The sequence below is a fragment of the Lepidochelys kempii genome, chromosome 5 (genome assembly GCF_965140265.1).
Source record: "Lepidochelys kempii isolate rLepKem1 chromosome 5, rLepKem1.hap2, whole genome shotgun sequence".
Lineage (NCBI taxonomy): Eukaryota > Metazoa > Chordata > Testudines > Cheloniidae > Lepidochelys > Lepidochelys kempii.
Window position 1 is genome coordinate 49,359,260 of NC_133260.1, and position 21,494 is coordinate 49,380,753.

Consider the following 21,494-nt stretch of genomic DNA (forward strand, 5'->3'; position numbering starts at 1 on the left):
AATCGTGTGTAGTGTTTAAACTGAATTGTTTGGTAACTGCAGTTAAAGTAGCAAACTGTTGTTCACTGACCCCTTCCAGGGGCAACAGACCTGTAATATTGGAACTGTCCAGGAGAGGGCTGCACAGTGCAGAACACATATATTTGGGGAAAGTTTGGGACTGGAAATGTGTTGAGGTGACCCTGAAAGTGGTTACTAAGGCTGCTGGAAGCCAGAATGTGGCTGGTGTGTAGCTGGCAGGCTGCAGCTACACACAGGCACACAGGGTGTGACTTGCATGCTGTTTGGCAGTCTGTGAGCAGCCCAGGTTTGGAGCGACAGCAGCAAAACACTGTGAGGCACCCATGGTTGCAGGGCAGGCAATGACAACCCCTCACAGGTCTGGATTACACCCCTGGAACGTAATACTCAAATGCTAGCAACTCTACCACTTACTCTCCCCTGGAGTCAATCGAGCAGAAAAGATGTGCAATTTGTGTCTCACTGTGTCAAAAGTGCTAAGCCTAGGCCTAAGTGCTGCATGTTTAGATAATACACAATGAAGTAGTGACAGATGAGTAGTCATAAAGAGATACAAATCCATGTAACTACTGAAGGTTCAGGCTATTTCGGTAAATAAAGAACTATACCTGTTCAATGCTTATTTGAAATCATCAATTTCTTTGGCTTTTTCAATACTTTTTCTTGTATTGATTGCAGTGGGGTAAAAATATAAAACAGGTGGATACAATGAAATATCAAAGAAACAAATATGTCTAGGCTCAAGTCACACACATCAAAGCCCTCCCTTGCTTTACCACTTCTGAAGCTAATCTGTCAATCCAACCATCCTGAAGTCATCACTGTGGTGTCTGAGCACCTGTTGTACATCCCTTTATTAGTCAGTAATCCAGATTATTTTTTACACTCCTAACTCTCTGGCAGTGGAATTTTAAACGTAGTGTGAGAGGCACTGTACCTTGACATTTTTGAATCTTGGCTGCTTTGGCCTCAGCTATCCGTCTGTCTTCATCAGATTCGCTAATTTTTCCTTCTTCCTCTGGACAACTTTAATGGTGAAATGCAAACAAAGGCAGATAAAGTAAAATCTGTATATCACACACACACAGAAATTTTTCAGCCATAAAAAATAAAATGCAACGTTAGCAACTTCTGCTCTAACAGAGAAGCAGACCCTTCTGCAACTTCTTCTAAAATTAAGTAGTTCGAAACTAAGCTCTCTGTTCCTCTTCACCACAGTAGGACTGCCAAAAATAAAAAAAAAGAAGAGCTACAGCTGTGCAAATATGTCATAACAAATCTTCAAACCTGGCAAATATTCAGTCCAACCTGAGTTCACTGAGATTTGCAAATTGGGCAAAGATTGAGACCACACCTACTTCTTACATGTCCCCATTCTGTGGGCTAATAGTATGCCTTGACCCTTCCCTCCAATGTCTTTAAGAATGAATGGATGGCCCCCTCATAGCTGTGGTACTGTAAAGATATTTTGGGGGATTATCAGGAGCCGATTTACCTTGTCAACTAAACCTGAGGCAGTAGGCCAGCTGGCCATCCTAGGAAGATATGAGGGCGATTTCCCAAGGACATGAGAAGGTCTGGAGGCCTACTGCACCCCAGAATATCATGACTACCAAAGACTAGGGAAAGGGAACCTGAGCTGGCTTGCGCATGAGATCTCACAGGGAAAGGATGGAAGCTCTGAGAAACTCAGCTGTTTGGCCAAGTTTCACTCTGAGGTTTGGGGGTTTATGTGAGCCCCAAACTCAAAGAAAAAAACTCCATTTCACCACTGAAACATATGGGTGACTCCAGTGAGTATTTGGCAATGCACTAAACCTTGACATAGAGTAGTGGGAGCCAGATACTGATGTCAAATGAACCTGAGCCCACTTATGCCATTGCTGAATTTGGCCATGGGGTGAAAATCCATGTGAAACAAAACCAACAAGCAAAATGGCTTGCTGAGCTCCATGGAAGCCTGAACTGACAGGCTTGGCACAGCTCTAGTGATATACAATTCCTGCCATAAGACATGCTCCTACTTTGCATGGTAAAAAGAAATACAGACACCTTCCTGTACCTTTCCACTGCATCTTGAATCTGCCTCATCCAGTTATTGCGTTCTTCTTTAGAATTTGTATGAATCTCATACATCTCAGGCCCTGCAGATGAAGCACTAATCAGAAACATCCCTCTTTCTTCATTGGCCACCTCTCTTACTATCAGCTTCTGAAGTGATATAACTGAAGGCTTCTGGTCCTATAGAAAATAATCATGACATATGCAGAAGAAAAATTATCCTATTACAAAAGATAAGTATTTTTAAAAGCACAATTGTTATTTTGTCAAATTAATCTTAGTCTTGACTTTTATGGTCACTCTCTAAGGCCTGGTCTACACTGGGGGGGGGAGGGAAGGGATCGATCTAAGTTACACAACTTCAGCTACGTGAATAATCGACGTACTTAGATCTACTCACCGCGGTGTCTTCACTGCGGTGAGTCGACAGCTGACGCTCCCCCATTGACTCCGCCTGCATCTCTAGCTCTGGTGGAGTACTGGAGTCGATGGGAGAGCGCTCGGCGGTCAATTTATCACGTCTAGACTAGACGTGATAAATCAACCCCCACTGGATCGATCGCTGCCCATCGATCCTGCAGGTAATGTACACAAGCCGTAAGTGGATTTTGCCAAAGATCAGCTGGTGAGCTCAAGTTTTGAATGACCAGGCAAACAAATATTCTATCAAGTATTCCTTTCAATAGTCAAGTTACAATTTATTTTACACTGTCCTTGTGATAAATTATTCGGCTAAAACTGGTGTTTATGTGTTAAAAATGTGACTCTATAGTGACATAGTGTCATATAGACTACCTGGGTTAGTAATAATGTTTCTGTCTTTTTCCCTGATGTCTAATTGCATAGGCTTGTGTAGTGTTCCTCAAGGGTAACATTTTCAGAACCATCCAAGCGATTTAGAAGCCTAAGTCCCATTGACTTTCTATGAGATTTAGGCTCCAAATTCATGTAGGTGCTTTTGAAAAGTTTACCCACAGACATTTTATATATTTGACATATAATGTATTTATTACTATATTTGCAATTAAAATAAATCTTCAGTTTTGCTTTAGAAATTTTAAATTTATTTTTATAAAAAAACTAAAAGAACCTGCTCTGTTATGGACCTTCAGAATCAGGTGAGACACAACTTAAAAACAATTTCTCCCCTCTCTTTTCTGCTCAACTCCCTCTCCTTAAAAAAACATAGTTACCTTTTCCGTAACTGGTGTTCTTTGAGATGTGTTGCTCATGTCCATTCCATATGAGGTGTGTGTGCTCACCACATGCACCGGTGACGGAAGTTTTTCCCTCAGCAGTATCCATAGCGGTGCGGCTCTGGCACCCTCTGTAGTGGCGCCCACATGGCGCCGTATAAGGGGCACCGCTGACTCCCCCCACCCTCAGTTCCTTCTTGCCGGAAACTCCGACAGTGGGGAAGGAGGGCAGGCCGTGGAATGGACATGAGCGACACATCTCGAAGAACACCAGTTATGGAAAAGGTAACTATCTTTTCTTCTTCGAGTGTTTGCTCATGTCCATCCATATTAGGCGACTCCCAGGAGTTCCCGTGGAGGTGGGTAGGAGTTCACAGCTGCACAGATTGTAATACAGCTTTGCCGAACCCAGCATCATCTTTGGCCTGCTGAGTGATGGCATAATGAGATGTGAACGTGTGGACCGAGGACCACGTTGCAGCTCTACAGATGTCCTGTCCCTGGATAGGATGTGCGCCAAGAAGGCCGCCGAAGACGCCTGTGCTCTAGTCGAATGGGCCCCACCCAGCCTTCCTACCGAAGGTGGTGTGGAAGAAAACGCTTCAGTAGGAAGGCTGGGTGGGGCCACAGCTAGACCTTATCCTTATAAAACACTGTGTAAGGCAGTTCTGAGGTCAAGGCCTTAATCTCTGAGACTAGTCTCACCAAAGTCACCACCACCAGGAAAACGACCTTCCAGGACAAGTAGGAAAGGGAGCAGGAGCCCAGCAGCTTGAAAGGCGGGCCGGTGAGCCTGGAGAGGACCAAGTTAAGGTCCCACTGCAAGACGGGGCCCATACCTGTGGGCAAAGCCTCTCAAGGCCACTCAGGAAGCTGTCAGTCATGTTGTGAGAAGAGGCTGGTGGAACGCGGAGATGGCCACAAGGTGCACTCTAACGGAAGAGTGCGCCAGACCCTGGGTCCTGAGTTGCAGTAAGTAAGTAGTTCAAGATGGACTGCACTGAAGAACGCGAGGGAGAAATTCTGTGCTCTGATGCCCAGCAGGAAAACCTGATCCACTTGATCAGGTAAGTTAGTCTTATGGATGGCTTTCTTCTTCCAAGAAGGACCTGCTGGACCTCCTCTGAGCAGGTACGCTCCTCCGGGTTCAACAACGGAGCATCCACGCTGAGAGGTGTAGAGACTCCAGGCTGGGTTGTAGGAGCCGACTGTTATCCTGTGACAGCAGGTCTGGGCAGTAGGGAAGGGGCCTGGGAGGGGCCACTGCCAAATTCATGAGCATGCCAAACCAGTGCTGGCTAGGGCAGGTGATCAGCTTTCAGATGGATGCCGTGGTCGATGAAAAGTCCCACAGATGGACAGCCTCTTGGCAGAAAGCCAATGAGCGCGCTCCACCTTGCCTGTTGATGTGGAACATTGAGGCCATATTGTCCGTCAGGACTCTCACCACTTTGCCCGCCAGGTGCAGCAGGAAGACCCCGCAGGCCAGCTGAACCGCTCTGAGCTCCTTGACATTTATCATGTAACTTTGTCTTCTCCAGAGTCCACATCTCCTGGGTCCAGAGATGTTCAAGGTGCACCCCTCAAGGTGCTTCCGACACTAGCTCAACAGATGGAGTGGGACTGTCAAATGAGACTCCTTCCAGGACCTTCTCACGATCAGTCCACCACCGCAGCGAGGTGAGAACGACCGGAGGGATGGTTACGATCTTTCCCAGGTGGTCCTTGGATTGGGAATAGGTCGACGCCAGCCACTGCTGCAGTGGCCGATGTGGAGTCTGGAAAGGCGGACCACATATGTGCAAGTTGCCATGTGGCCTAGCAGGCGCAGGCACACTGGCTGTTGTCAGGGGAAACATGGACACATCCACAATGAGGTCCATGAGGGCCCGAAACCTGTCTAAAGGCAGGCACACTCTCACCCAGGTCGAGTCGAGCATGGCTCCAATTAATTCTATCCTTTGAACTGGAACTAACATGGCCTTTTCGTGGTTGACCAGTAGTCCCAAGGAGCCGCATGTGGCTTGTAGTATAGTGATGTCACGTTGGACCTGAGCCTTGGAGCTGCCTTTGACAAGCCAGTCATCAAGGTACAGGTAAATCTGGATACCCCGATGTCTGAGATAGACCGCGACTACCACCATACACTTGGTGAACACCCTTGGTGCTGTAGCCTGGCCAAATGGAAGGACGGTAAACTGGTAGTGGGCCTAGCCAGCCATAAAACAGAGAAAGCATCTGTGTCCTGGGAAGATTGTTATGTGAAAGTATGCATCTTTCAGGTCGAGAGCAGTATACCAGTCTCCCAGATCCAGGGATGGGATAATGGAGGCCAGGGAGACCATGAGAAACTTTAGCTTCCTTAGGTATCTGTTGAGGTCTCACAGGGCCAGGATGGGACGCAGACCACCCTTGGCCTTTGGAATCAGAAAGTAATGGGAATAGAAACCCTTGTTCGGGTAAGGAGGCAGGACCTCCTCCACCACCCCCAGTGGTAAGAGTCCCTGAACCTCCTGCTCAAGAAGATTCTAGTGAGAAGAGTCCTTAAAGAGGGACAGGGTGGGTGGAGGAGGAGTGTAAGTAAATTGGAGGGCGTAGCTCTGCGCTGCCATACTGAGGACCCAGCAGTCTGAAGTTATCGCCGACCACAGCGGAAGGAAAAAGGAAAGGCGGTGGCAAAAAGTTGGGAAAATAGGATCCAGGAAAAAGACTGGTAGGTCGCCCCTGGGCACACCCTCAAAATGATTTTTTAGCTCCTTGCTTGGAGTTGGTCAAGCTCGACTCTCAGCAAATTTGCGGATGATACTAAACTGGGAGGGGAGGGATAGGATACAGAAGGACCTAGACAAATTGGAGGATTGGGCCAAAAGAAATCTGATGAGGTTCAATAAGGATAAGTGCAGGGTCCTGCACTTAGGACGGAAGAATCCAATGCACCGCTACAGACTAGGGGCCGAATGGCTAGGCAGCAGTTCTGCGGAAAAGGACCTAGGGGTGACAGTGGATGAGAAGCTGGATATGAGTCAGCAGTGTGCCCTTGTTGCCAAGAAGGCCAATGGCATTTTGGGATGTATAAGTAGGGGCATAGCGAGCAGATCGAGGGACGTGATCATCCCCCTCTATTTGACATTGGTGAGGCCTCATCTGGAGTACTGTGTCCAGTTTTGGGCCCCACACTACAAGAAGGATGTGGATAAATTGGAGAGAGTCCAGCGAAGGGCAACAAAAATTATTAGGGGTCTAGAACACATGACTTATGAGGAGAGGCTGAGGGAACTGGGATTGTTTAGTCTGCAGAAGAGAAGAATGAGGGGGGATTTGATAGCTGCTTTCAACTACCTGAAAGGGGGTTCCAAAGAGGATGGCTCTAGACTGTTCTCAATGGTAGCAGATGACAGAACAAGGAGTAATGGTCTCAAGTTGCAGTGGGGGAGGTTTAGATTGGATATTAGGAAAAACTTTTTCACTATGAGGGTGGTGAAACACTGGAATGCGTTACCTAGGGAGGTGGTAGAATCTCCTTCCTTAGAGGTTTTTAAGGTCAGGCTTGACAAAGCCCTGGCTGGGATGATTTAACTGGGAATTGGTCCTGCTTCGAGCAGGGGGTTGGACTAGATGACCTTCTGGGGTCCCTTCCAACCCTGATATTCTATGATTTCTATGACTAGGCAGAGGGTGGGGGCAGGTGGCTCATGCACCATCTGGAGATGGGCGTTTTGTGTGGCAGGTCCTGCCAGGGCTGGCTCCCTTACCCCTGGGGAAGTTGCAGTTTGAACCGCTTACATGCTGGGCCCGGAACGTAGAACCCCAAGGTGTTACGGGAGTCCTTCAACCCATGTAACTGCAAACATGGCCTGGCCATCGAAGGGGAGATTCTGAATCTAGTGCTGAGCTTTGGAGGACAACCCGGAGAAGAGCAGCCAGGATACTTGCTGCATGGAAATGGCGGACACCATGGTACGGGTGGCAGAGTCTGCAGCGTCAGATGCTGCTGAAGAGCGCCCTGGCAGCAGCCGTACCCTTGTCAAGGATCACCCGGAATTCTTTGCAGGAACCTTCTGGGAGGGCAGTCTCAAACTTGGCCACAGTCTGCCACATATTAAAGTCGTAACAGCCAAGGAGGGCCTGGTGGTTGGCCACCCTCAACTGTAAGCTAGACAAGGAATATATTTTTCATTTGAACAAGTCCAGTCTCCTGGAGTCTTTATTTTTTTGGCGTAGCTACGAGTTGCCCCTGGCATTCCCTGTCGTTAACTGCCTCGACCACCAGGGAATTTGGGGCAGGATGGGAGTAAAGGTATTTGTGCACCTTAATTGGGACAAAATACTTACACTCTGCCCATTTGGAAATGGGGGGCAGAGAGGAGGGAGTTTGCCACAAGGCTCTGGATAACTTCAGTACCCCTTTGTGAAGGGAAAGGGCTACCCTAGCTGGGGCTGTGGAGGAAAGGACATCAAACAGGTAGTCCACTTGCTCCTCCAACTCCTCCACCTGCAGGCCAAGGCTGGACGCGACCCTCTTCAACAGCTCCTGGTGCACCTTAGCGTCATCCAGAGGAACCGGGTGAGGGGCTCCATGATGGCCTCATCCAGTGATGAGGAGGAGGAGGCCGGTACCGCAGGTTCCATGACACCCACTGGTGGTCCAGAAGGCTGTTCCCCTTAGTCCACATGGACTTGCTGAGTCTTATCCCCCGGGGCTTCAGGCACCAAAGGGAGTTGGGTCGATGCCACAGGCCTGTCTGAGGCTCCTGATACCAAGCAGGCAGGCTGGGAGGGCTGGGTGAACCCCCACAGGTTCCAGGGGTACCATGGGCCCAGCCACTGGGCCTGGGTTTGGTACCGACGATGCAGGAGGCACTGTGGGTCTGGGAGGCTGCTCTGCTGATGTGAAGCCTTGCTCCGTGCTGGAGCCATATCCGGAATGATTGCTGCCCATGACCAGGACTCACAGTCGTGTCTAGAGGAGGACTGGTCCAAGCAGAGCATGCGCTTCCACGGGGACTAGCAGTGCTCAGCAGATCCATGAAGGGAGACTGGCAATCCATGCCTCACGCTTCGAGACCGGTACTGGGACGAGGAGCGTGACCTGGAGGTATTGCGGGCCTGATGCCAGGGGGATTTCCCAGAATATGGTGACACCTGTCTCGGGGATCGTCAGCAGGGCCCATGTCTGCAATCCTCCGATCGTTCCCAGGATCTGTAATGGTGTTCTGGTGACGCGAAGGGCCAGTCCCGACATTCCTGCCAGGGAGCAGGTGCCTCCAAGGGTCTGCGCCAAGTCACCGGCGAAGTCCGCCTCGAAATCCACTGCCGGTGCCCAAGGTCCGGTGACCGTAGAGGGCTCCGATGCATCTGCCTCCCTAACTCCAAGGCATGACGGCTTCAAGCGGGTAAACGGTGGTGGGACGTCCCCTGCGATGGGGAGCGGTACCGTTGAGGCAAGGGCGGAAGGAAAGGTCCCAAGGCAGGCTTACCCCTAGGTCTGGACGGAGCCGGTACGGGTGGCATCAGGAATGTCAGGATCTCCTGCGCAGCCTGGAGCGCTTCAGGCATCGATGGCACTTGAAGCTGCTCAAGGCTCGCCTCTGTGTCCAGCCTTCCAGGCAAGGAACGGGGAGGGCTGCATCGCTCGGCGTGAGCTGAGGTCCGACTTCCCGACGGGGGAGATGAGCCGTCTGGTGTGGGTCTTAGCTCAGCCCCAGCCCTCTCCTTCCCTTTGCAGGGAGTAGACCATCCCCTACCGGCCTTCTTTGACTTCTTGGCTGGAGCTGTGAATGGGGATCGGTGCCGGCTCATCAACGGTGCTGGCAGGACACTACGCACCGATGCTGCGGTGCTGGGTGCTGAGTCGGACCTTTGCTTGGGGTCAGAGTGAGCGCCGACTCCATCAGGAGCGCTTTGAATCTAATCTCATGCTCTTTCTTGGTCCTAGGTTTAAAGGACTTGCAGATTTGACACTTACCACTTATGTGCTCTTCACCGAGGCACCTGAGACAGCTACTACGCGGATCGCTCACAGGCATGGGCCTTTTGCAGCGATCGTGGGGCTTAAAGTCTGGGGACCAGGGCATGCCCCGTCCCCTGCCTAAGTCCCCGACAGGACTAACAAAACTAACTACTGATAAAGGCTAACTAACTTGATTACTATGTACACAACCTTTACAAGAACTCTAGTTCGTACAAAGGAAGCCTAAGCAATGCTAGTAAGAGTGGCAAACGTTCCGTGCACAGTGACTGGCGGCAAGAAGGAACTGAGGGTGGGGAGAGCTGGCAGCGCCCCTTATACAGCGCCATGCAGGCACCACTCCAGAGGGCGCCAGAGCTGCTCACCTATGGATACTGTTGAGGGAAAAACTTCCAGCACCGGTGCATGTGGCGAGCACACACATCTAATGTGGAATGGACATGAGCAAGCACTCAAAGAAGAACATTTCTTTTAACACTGGAAATATTCTTAGTTTTCCGTATACAAATACATTTTTGCTCAGACAAGATTCCCAACACCAGAAAAAAAACAACGTAACTATCAGTATAATTGGATAACAAAACCTAAAGTTCATCTAACTTTTAAGAAACGTGCAAATAAAATATTTAAAATACTTATTAAAAATGTTGTTTATATACTTACAACAGCTGCAAATATATATTTTTGGTCTTTTTCTTGTAAAAACAGCAGCACATCAGTTAGAAGCAGAGCTAAACTGTCTTTTAAAAAAGAAAGTGGTTTTAATGAAAGACATCACAATCAATTTCTCCTTTTAACCTGAAGACAAATCCTGATCAAAGGAAACTTAAGAATTCTTACAGTAAACTGAGTAAGAAATATCTGCATCTCATCACAATCTGCCAAAAGCAATTTCAGGCTACCGTTTTACAGCTTGTGTGAACGACAGCACTTTTTGCTGCCACCTTTCTGCAACAGAATGCTGGAGCACTTGATCAGTAAGTACTAACTTGGATGGAAAAAAGGGATGCTCACCAAATTGCCAGCCCTTCTTCCTGAAGTGACTAGGTGTTCTTTGGAGAAACCGCATCCAAGGACAGACCCACCCTAATTTATTTTCTTGTTGATGTTTAGGAGGCTTGATATAATCACAGCACAAGGAAATATGGGTAAAAGCATTTGTGCATTTTTTTTCTAATTTATAAGACAAACCATGAATAGATGGTTTTTAATGGAATGTTAATGATAGCAAAAAAGAAAACTGTGTATGATAAAACACTGAAGACCAAATTCTGCAATTAGATGTACATATGTGGCTCCAGTTAAATTTGATCCTGAGTTTTCCTCTCAAATGAAGGTGTTGCAAGTGCAGGTGAGTGTGATTTTGACACCGGGGCCAAAATCAGATGTGAAGTACTGGGTGGTGTAAATTTACATGTCAGCATGACATGAGACAGTGTGCGTGTAAACTGCATGATAGGGGTGCAGAGGGGCAGGTTTGCGGCAAGAAATGCAAATAGCAGCAGAGTGCAAGAATCTTATGTGATTGGTTATGTCATGTCTGAATTTGGCTCCATGCCTAGGTGTGCTGTGCATCACATACAAACCACAACACCTTCCAGAAATACTGTGTCAGCGATTAGCAGCATTTCTTGTTCCTTTATGGTACCTTAAATTCCACTACCCACAAACTCACACTTGTGAACTATTGTTACAAGTTATTTTATCTTTTTAACCCAAATGTTAATCTTTATATATTATTTGCAAATAAAAAGCTATGGAATTTCTTTGCAAAGATATGGTACCTTTGAAACGTCCAGTAGCAGTTTTCCAATACACCAAACCTTTATGCAAAAGTGTCCTCTCTTTCTTTTTCAGGTCCTGCTTCCTGAAAACATGGCCATTTTTCAGTTTGGTATAAGTTTTGTTTTCAATTTTATTGAGAATCTCCAGTAATTTTTGCCTTTTCTCATATTCGTTGACTTTCAAGTCTACTGCTGCAATCATGTCCTTAATCAGGCAATGGGCTTTGCATAAGTCTTTATGCTCCTCTGTTCCTTCTGTGTGAAGCAAAGAACAGACAACATTACAGTATTCACCCAATTCAAGAGATGACATTTTTTTCTGATTTTATATGATCTGATTAACACAGTTTAAGACTTAAATCAACTGATATGTTGTAAACAGACTTGGGAAATTAATTTCCAATAAGTAATTTATTTGAAAAATATTACCCTTTTTGTGTTTGTGAAATGTCCCTGAGCAGTTTGTAATTATCTCAGATTTAATCAATAGTTAAAATTACTTTCCAGATAGTTTCTGCAAATAATTCATGTACTGTTGATCCTTTATAAGCAATTCACTTGCAGTATTCAAGATGTAAAATTTAGATTATACACATAGATCGCATGGCATGTTGTGTCTCATGACTGGATGAAAATAACTTCGAATCTGGTTTATAGCATGAATAGTTGCATATTCTCCATTTTTACAAATATGCCTGTGAGTTTATTGATCACTAGAATATTCAAAGAAGGCACAGAAAATTGAAGCAACTTTGTATGACTATTAACAGAAAACACTTTGTACTATTTTATTGCCCAGAAGAAGTTATGAGACGCTTCTTTGAATTCATTTGAAGAGTTTTCCAGGCTTAGTCCCAAAAAAGTTCCATGTCGGACATTCAAGATCTTCTGCTAAAACAATTAGACTCTTCAGACTTTTGAGGCTTATCTGAATCTGACCTCTTAAACTTTTAAAGTTTGCTCATTCTTAACAAATATATATGCCACACATACTGTTTGGGTGACATTTACCCTGTGTAGACAGCTTAAGTGGTGCACAAAGGCTTTGTTGGCTCTCAGCACAATTTCAAATTTCACGCTTTGGGACTATGTTGCATATATTATGCAAGAGATGTATTAAGGTTCCAGATTTGTCTCTGATATGAGGCAAGATTGAATCTATTACTCACCTTTTGAGTACTGCAGTATCCTTTCTACCAGAACTGGGTATTTTGTGATGCGCTGAGTGACAAGCAGAATGCATTCCGGGATTCCTCGACGTCGAGCCAAAAGATTGCTATTTCGCAGCTTTAAAAAATAATTACGCATATTTTATTGTAAGTAGGAAAGTTATACTGAAACAATAATTTACTAGCAAAAGGCCTTAGCTCTACATGTGCTAAATAAATTGAAACTGAAAAAAAAATGTTCAATTATCTGCACTATCCACAGTGAAATGTCACAAAACATCCTGATACTCCCAACTATTGAGTCTATAGCTACATTTTCAATTAATGCTGAGAAAGTGCAAATTATACACAAAACCAAGCTTTACATTCATTATCTGTGCCTCATTTGATATATAATCCTTTGTTTAGTGTGGAGGTCTTTCCTATACAGTCGGAGGTGGTTTAGCTGGATGTCTGAAAGGTGTAATTGATGAGGTGGCTCATAACTGGAATGTGTGTCTATTATAGACTGATGTCCAAAGTTTTTTCTAATCTAAACAAAATTGGAATTTACCAACTCTCTGATTAAGCAGGACCCTCTAGTTTTTATAAGCTATTGCAATAGCTCTATTGAATACCATGGACCTGATTCTGAAAGGGAACTCAATCCAATTTCCCACTTTGCACCTACAATTATTTGTGCCCACAAGATTGCATGAATAAAATGGGAGGTTGCTTCCTAAACTCAGGTCCTGCATTGTTTAAATCAGAGCTACAAATTATGAACATGTTTTCTGGCCACTTTGTTAAGTCACATTTTTGTAAGCGCTTACTTTAATAAAATTCTGGAACTTCTTGTTTTGTTGCAGCTCTTTAAAGAGATTAACAGCTTCCTTTTGATGACTACAAAATTCTCCATATATTTTCTTCATTTTATTGGCGTTTTCCTCTGAAAACTGATGAAAATAATACAATTTTACTCAACAATATACCTAACTGTAAAGAGTATGTTTAAGGATTTTTGCATACTATTGATTGTAACTCCTATCAATGTTAATGAAAATAAACCACTTATAGGATCCTGACACTGCATCCTATAAATCAATGGGAGTTGTGATCTGTACAAGGAATGTAGAATCAGGCCTACAGGGGCAGGAATATATATAGCAGATTGACTGTAAAAACAACTACTCACACAAGTAAAGTGAATTGAATGTGGTCCCATATATTTAATTTTAAACCTCAAACAAATCTCCTTAGCTCTGCTATTAATATTACCTTAGTTTAATAAAACAGAGAATTTTAGAAGTCTACTTGTTTTAACCATTATTTGTGCTGTCACTTTCAAGTACAGTGTGTAGTGTTGTTGTAGTCATGTTGGTCCCAAGACATGAGAGAGACAAGGGTGATGTTATATCTTCTATTGTACCAGCTTCTGTTGGTGAGAGATACAAGCTTTCAAGCTTACACAGAGCTCTTCTTTAGGTCTGGAAAATGCACCCAGAGCATCACAGCTAAATACAAGGTGGAACAGATTGTTTAGTATAAGTAGTTAGCACACATTATAAGGGACCATTCAAGGTGAAGTGGCCTGTTAACATCTTTCCAGTCATAATGGTGCGGGGAGAAAGCTGGGGATGGGTAGAGTTAAGTGGGTTGTGGACAGTTGTAATAAGCCATAAATCCAGTGTCTCTATTCAGTCCATGATTTTGGTATCTAGCAGAATTATGAATTTAAGCTCCCAGATTCATCTTTTGCAGGTTTCCTCTGAGGATGAGGACTGAGAGATCAGCCACAGAGTGATCATTTTGTGAAAATGTTCACCCACAGGTGATATAGTGTTTGGCTTTTATCATTTTTCTGTGTGAATTCATTCAAGAGTGCACTGATTATCTGGTTTCATCCACATAGTTGTTATTAGACCATTTAGTGCACCGATGAGGTACACCACATGTTGTGATAGGCATGTTGTGATAGGACCCATGAATCCTGGACAGTGTGTTGATTGTTGTAGCGTTGGAGATATGTCTGCAGGTTTTGCATCTGTTATTCTGGCTAGGTCAGGTGCCACTTTGAGTTGGTGAGTCCTGCTGTGGGGAGCTTGCTTCTAATTACATGCTTGGTGAGGTTGGGGGGTTGTTTGAAGGCCAGAAGAGGAGGTTGAGGAAAGGTTTCTTTCAGAATGTGGTCCCCACCAAGTATGGATCGTAACTGTTTGAAATTAACCCATATGGCATAGGGGCTGGAAGTAGGGGTGCTGCACTTGACTTAAAGCTGTTTCCATCATATACAGGGTTTATAGTTTGGTTCAATGGCTCTCAGCACCCGCTCTATACAAATTGTTCCAGCACCTTGTCATATGGGTTCCACTGTGGGGAGCTAGAGGACAACTAGAGATGTGAGGTCGGTACAGGGCTTATTCCATACTGAAGCAGGTTCTCTCAGGGTATTTGGGTGGCCCATTCCCTGATGCTACTTACTTCCCCAGTGGATTGTCCTTGTTTGGTGAAGGTGCTTTTAAATGTGTTACTGTATATATCCCAGACTTTCTCCTCAGAGCATATTCTATGATATCTGAGTGCCAGGCTGTAGATAACAGGATTTCTTGGTGTGTTTAGGATGGTTACTGGATCTGTGAAGACAGGTGTGGTGATCCATGGTTTCTTATAAAAAGCTATCTGTAGTGTTCCATTGTTGAAGCTGATCATGATATCCAGGAAGTTGATGCTAATTGGGGAGTGTTCTAGAGAGAGTTTAATGGAAGGGTGGTGGTTGTTGAAGTTGCAGTGGAAATCTATGAGGGAGTTTAGGTCATCTAGCCGGAGGATGGAAATATCATTGATGTACCTCAGGTATATCATTGGTTCTGTGGTGCATTTGTCCAGAAATTCTTCAAGGTGATCCATGAAGAGGTTGGCAGATTGTTAGATACTTTGCTAGATACTAAAAATCAGGGACTGAATAAAGACAGTGTTGTAATGAGCCAAAAATCTAATCTACAACCCATTTATTTCCCCCACACACACACACCCTGCCAGCTTTTTTCCTCTTTCCCCGTTATGACTGGAGAGGTGCTAACGGTTCACTTCACTTTGAATGATCCTTTAAAATATGCATTATGCTAAACAATCTATTCCACCTTGTCAAGGTTCCTCCCCCACTCTGAACTCTAGGGTACAGATGTGGGGACCTGCATGAAAAACCTCCTAACCTTATCTTTACCAGCTTAGGTCAAAACTTCCCCAAGGTACAAAATATTCCACCCGTTGTCCTTGGATTGGCCGCTACCACCACCAAACTAATACTGGTTACTGGGGAAGAGCTGTTTGGACGCGTCTTTCCCCCCAAAATACTTCCCAAAACCTTGCACCCCACTTCCTGGACAAGGTTTGGTAAAAAGCCTCACCAATTTGCCTAGGTGACTACAGACCCAGACCCTTGGATCTTAAGAACAATGAACAATCCTCCCAACACTTCCACCCCCCGTTTCCTGGGAAATGTTGGATAAAAAGCCTCACCAATTTGCATAGGTGACCACAGACCCAAACCCTTGGATCTGAGAACAATGAAAAAGCATTCAGTTTTCTTACACGAAGACTTTTAATAAAAATAGAAGTAAATAGAAATAAAGAAATCCCCCCTGTAAAATCAGGATGGTAGATATCTTACAGGGTAATTAGATTCAAAAACATAGAGAACCCCTCTAGGCAAAACCTTAAGTTACAAAAAAGATACACAGACAGAAATAGTTATTCTATTCAGCACAATTCTTTTCTCAGCCATTTAAAGAAATCATAATCTAACACATACCTAGCTAGATTACTTACTAAAAGTTCTAAGACTCCATTCCTGGTCTATCTCCAGCAGAAACCAGCATATAGACAGACACACAGACCCTTTGTTTCTCTCCCTCCTCCCAGCTTTTGAAAGTATCTTGTCTCCTCATTGGTCATTTTGGTCAGGTGCCAGCGAGGTTACCTTTAGCTTCTTAACCCTTTACAGGTGAGAGGAGCTTTCCTCTGGCCAGGAGGGATTTCAAAGGGGTTTACCCTTCCCTTTATATTTATGACACACCTTGTATTTAGAAGCGGCACTGTGAGTACATTTCCCAGACTTGGAGAAGAACTCTGTGTAAGCTTGAAAGCTTGTGTCTCTCTCACCAATAGAACTTGGTCTAATAAAAGTTATTATTTCACTCACTTTCAAGTACAGGTCAACACATGCAGCAGTAGCACAAGCTGCCCCATATACCCTTGCCAGCATACATCGACACAGTTCTGGAAGACCCTCTTCAAGAGGTGAGAGGATAATTCATTCTTTCAATCCTTTGCCTCTCTAACAACTGTGTCAGCTAGTGTCAGTTTCGGTGGTAGATTAAGTGATGGGAGCAACTGTCCACTATGAACTTGACTCAGACCATCAGTACTCAGATAGGTTATGAAAACTGTCATCAGTGTTTTTTTTCACCGCGTTATCAATAATTTTCTCACACTAGAAGAATGTGAAGCAATAACCAAGAGATGAAAATCTTTGCATTCTATTAACCAATCCTAAGAGATCTAGTTATCTCCCTGCCCCACAAAAATGTTGAACTCAACAAATATCTTTTTTTGGTCTTGAATATGTGAAGATTTAATTTTGCTGATCTCTTTACCTGCTGCACAAGGATGTCTCCAATTCTGTTGATTACAAAATTTCTCTCATTTCTCCCCTCGCACGATTCCTGTCTTCTTTCCTTCATAGTGCAGAAGAATTGCCTGTGAATCTCTAGCAGTTCATCTAAGCAGGGAAATATTTTGTCTACAGTGCTGTGATCTAGTTGTAATTCTTCTTTCATTCCTTTCCTGAATATTTCAGACATAATGAAGAGCGTGTGGATGTGATGTACTTCTGTTTGCATCAGCTCTATAGTTTAAAGGAAGATGGTACAGTGTAATAATCCAACTAGACATTTTCCCTCAAATTATTTGACATGCATCACATAGTTTTACATTCAAATATATGGACATAAATATGATTTCTTCCATGATAAGCATTAAAACTAATAAAAACAGCCCTAGCTATGGTTACATGTGGTCTCCAACCAGCCCAGTTCCTCTTTTACACTTTCTGCCCCATGACACAAATTTTGGGTCTGAAGGAGTCAGATAACGAAGAGGGCAATGCAGGCGTTTCCATGCAGGAACACATGCAGAGAGCAGAATACCATTTTCACACAGGCAGGTGTCTCGATGCAGCTACTCTGCAAAAAGCTCCTCTGGCTCCCTCTACTGCACTATGCTGACTAATACAGCATCACAGCCCAAGTCAGCAGAGCCACAGCCAGAAATATTGAAATCTGATTCTTGCCTGAACCGATTCTTGTTAAATTTTTCACCATAGTTTGACTTTAACATCAAAAAATTAGAACTTACTGATATGCTGCACTAATGCAAAGCATGTCAACTCAAACATGGAAACTCCCAACCTCTACAATATTAACAACTTACATTAAACTTAAATCTCTCAAGTCCTAGTAGTAAACATTAGGAATCATATGTAACTGAATACCAAGATTCTTTACATTAGTCTGCTTTACATTAGTCTGTATTTGCACACTAATACATAGGCATCCAGATCCTGAAGTCATTACTCTTTCAGTGAGTCTGAAGTCCCTGGAAGATTACTTGAGTAAGAACTGAATAAAACCTTGAGTAAGGATCTCCCAACTGGCCCCAGAATGTTTTTTTAAAAAATATTAATTTTCTGCAAAGAATATTATTATTTTCAGTTCATCTATAAGTCTGAACGTTGATCTTCGATATTTTATTCTTACAGATACCTACTAGCTTTCTCTTTCAAAGCACTTTTTATTAAAGATTTATTTAATACGGAACATTTAAGCATTTTAGGAACTTTACTTTGACTTCTGAAGAATAAAAGGTAAGTAAACAAGAGAACAGAGGAAATAATTTGCAATGAGTGAGGTAAGGAATTCCTGTCACTTTTTTCCCCACAAACTGTCAGGGAAAAGTTGTGAACTTCTCAAATGTATCATTTACTCAAAATTATTTGTAACTTTCTTTAGCAAATAATTCTTTGGTGTGCAGCTCATCCATGAACAATTCACCACAATTATTTGTATTTCATATTGTGTTGGTTAGTTACACAAGTCATATGGCTATAATTTCTGTTCCCTGACTGGATAATTTACATATCTATCAAACAGTGCAAATTGTGAATTTTACAATTGAGTATACAATTCAAAATTTGCTTTTCATTACTATTCCAACATTTGAGTTTAAAATTCACTTCTCAGGAATATACATGCTAGTAAAGTTTGAGTACTCAAGTGTTCACAGGAGGTGGACATGGATGCCTCAAGAATACCGTTAAATTGAAATTAACTTTAAAATCCAAATGAATATTTTTAGGCAATTATCTTCAATATTCTGTTAGCTCTACATTATTATACATTACATTATTATTTGTGACAACATATTATTTAAATATTCTTCGTTATTCATATTCAAATCTAAGCACTGAGAATTTTCTTCCAGTTATATGACTTGTGTATCCTACCTTATTTCCTGTGCCAAGTTATTTTCAACTTTTTAAAAATAATTGAAACACTGACCAAAAATTACATCCTGCCTTTTGATAACATCCTTTTCTTGCTTGCTACAAAATGCTGGATCCACAACAAGTCTCCAAGATTCTGCCTCAAACTCCTGTGCCTCTGTGCTGAGGTCAGTCCACAGGGAGGCATCCACATCATCTATGACAAAATAAAAACCTTGTAAACACTGGTCGCACAAACAGGTTGGCAGTATCAGAGCAAGGGAAGATCCTCATGTGCATGCATGTTTATTCATTCAGTGAGTATATTGCTGAACTGAAGTAAGCCTTAATTAAAGATTCTAACCAGTACTGAGAAAAGATTAAAATGAAAAGACAAAACCTGCCAGTGATGACAGCATCACTATCTTACACGTTAAAATGTAAACAGAACAGAGTGGAGGCAAGCAGAGATTTGGGGATCAGAGGGAATATTTTTTTCAGGATTGGATCCATTGTTTGAAATACCCCCTCAGAAGTGCCCTCTGATTTGAGGTGCCTCAAATTTATGCGTACCCAACTTGAGAATCCTTGTGCTGGATTTTCTCTCTCTATGAATGCCCTTCAGCTCTGGAATTCACACCCCCAACCCCTTTTCTGAAATAGCCCATATCTGTTGACTTTCCAGACATGAATGGTGGATGGAGGAGGGTAGTTGGGAGGTGGGATTTTTGTGTTGTGGGAGGAATATGAGTGATGGGTGATACTGTTTGTAATGTGTGTGCTGAGTGAGGGCGGGAGAGGGCTGGCTACCTGAGTGCCAGAAAGAAATATGAGGCTGTTTGGGTTTTGTAATCTCTTTTATATTATATTTTTTAATTTGTGGCAAGGATGTTGAAAGTCCAGGATAAAAGTTTTTACCTGTTAATTTTTAATAATGACAACAAATAAAAAAAACACTTAATATTAGCAAAGAGTTCATCACTAATTTAGACCCACTTGCAAGGTATCATGGGTCAAATTTTAATTCTCATTTATCTGATGGTGTCATTTTAATGGTGGTCAGAATCATAATTAAATTACTACACACACATTTTCTTTTGATACAGGAAGTAGTATTCTTAGACTTACTAATTAATTATTCCACTTTGCATTTTGCAGCATAGGTTACAACATGTAGATTTCTCAGTTTACGTCTCACCTTCCATTACAAAAGAATCCATTGACGGAAGGGTCCCTATAGATTGTAACAGCGTTTCAGAGTGTGAGCTGGACATCCAGCTGCTACTATCAGTGTCTTGGTCGGATGATGGCATAGATCTTCTGCAATGAAAAAAAATGCATTTAATTGTAACAACTCACTTAGGAATGCTGAATAATCTAGTTAGCGTACTGTGCTGGTAGGTGCCTTCTACCTTTCAAAACTGGCGCTTGGAACACTTTTGGATAAAGAGTGAGGTTGCGGTGAGACTTCTTTCCTTACAGAAGAAAGTCCAACGGGCATTGAGGAAGACGGATGCATTGAGGAGAACATGGGCTGAGGAATATCTCTAAATGATGAATCTGTGAAGTGAAATATATGTGCAAGTCTTATAGAAAACCTCATATGTTATTGCCTCTTATGATTATAGCAAGAAATACTACACAATTATCTTATACTGTCGATTAATACATGCCACTGGGCATATTCTCTTATGGTGCAAGAGCACTGTGCTCTTTCCTGAGTTGGATGGAAAAACAAGCCACAAGGTGAAGCTGAGTGACTTTGGTGCCCACACTGTCAATTAGAGAGAACAAGTTTAAGCTATGGACATGCTTACATCACACTCACACATGGCTAAACCATGTACATTGGGGGTACATGACGGGGAGAATTTTCAAAAGCACTCAACTCTGGCTTACCTCTGCTCTCACTGCTATCAGTGGTAAAACTTCTATCGTCCAGCTATGCAGGAGGAAGGACGGGAGAAATGGGATGTGATTTAATTAGGCCACAACTTTGTTCTTAAATGTCTTGGTGGATCGGCAGATAAAACTGTGCAGTGCAGGTAATTCCATAATCATTTACACATACTTGGTGTGGTGGGGTGCTGCTGTCAGCCCTCCCCCTTCACCCATCCTGGTCCCCATCCAAATGAGGTTGGGAGGGATATAAAGGAGCGGTGGATTGACTCCTTGCTGTACCAGTCATAGGAGCCCCAACCCTGCCCCCATTTCTGTTCCTTTAAAGAATACCTCCTTTAAATCCTTTACCAATCCATTTTGTCTGATCACTGTATCCCTTCCCTACAGAGTACTGCACTGGACATCTGCCCCAGGCATACATAAGGAGTTGTGACATCACAACCTAACCCCAATTAATTTATGTCCAAACTAAGCCCCTAAATCACTGTGGAGAAGGTGAATAAAACCCCACCCCACCTTGGCCAATCTGGCAGAGAGAGAGAGAGAGAGAGAACATTCCTTCACAGCTGCCAGAGAAAGGAGCAACTAGTGTAATGCCCACCGCCACTCATGATAAAACCTGGTATTTATCTACATCCAGGGGTGGGAGGGTGAGTGCTGCTCTGCCTGGTCAAGGTAAAAGAGGGCTTTTCCTGCACTGGCATGGATCTAAATAGTTCCCACCCCCTTTCCAGTCACCTGGTGCCAGGGGGAAATGGGTCAACAGCCCCATGCTAACCGGATATGAAACTGCCACAACAAGACACACTCTGACTCTCTAGCCCTTAAAGGAGTACACACCTTTTCCAACCAAACGACAGCTGCCACTGCTTA

General features: G+C 43.7%; 1 protein-coding gene across 18 annotated transcripts in view; it reads right to left on the bottom strand.

The window, feature by feature from the left end:
* The window catches only part of ARHGEF28 (Rho guanine nucleotide exchange factor 28), a 194,482-nt gene that overhangs the window by 37,282 nt on the left and 135,706 nt on the right, over nt 1-21,494 (bottom strand). For all 18 annotated transcript variants that reach the window (XM_073344266.1, XM_073344268.1, XM_073344263.1 and 15 more), the window contains 10 exons: nt 20,132-20,279; nt 19,918-20,039; nt 18,796-18,936; nt 16,834-17,084; nt 13,012-13,134; nt 12,200-12,317; nt 11,031-11,285; nt 9,910-9,986; nt 2,084-2,262; nt 959-1,047 (listed from right to left, as the gene is read on the bottom strand). In XM_073344266.1, the coding sequence (XP_073200367.1) occupies nt 959-1,047; nt 2,084-2,262; nt 9,910-9,986; nt 11,031-11,285; nt 12,200-12,317; nt 13,012-13,134; nt 16,834-17,084; nt 18,796-18,936; nt 19,918-20,039; nt 20,132-20,279 (1,503 nt within the window). The remainder of the gene's footprint in view (nt 1-958; nt 1,048-2,083; nt 2,263-9,909; nt 9,987-11,030; nt 11,286-12,199; nt 12,318-13,011; nt 13,135-16,833; nt 17,085-18,795; nt 18,937-19,917; nt 20,040-20,131; nt 20,280-21,494) is intronic.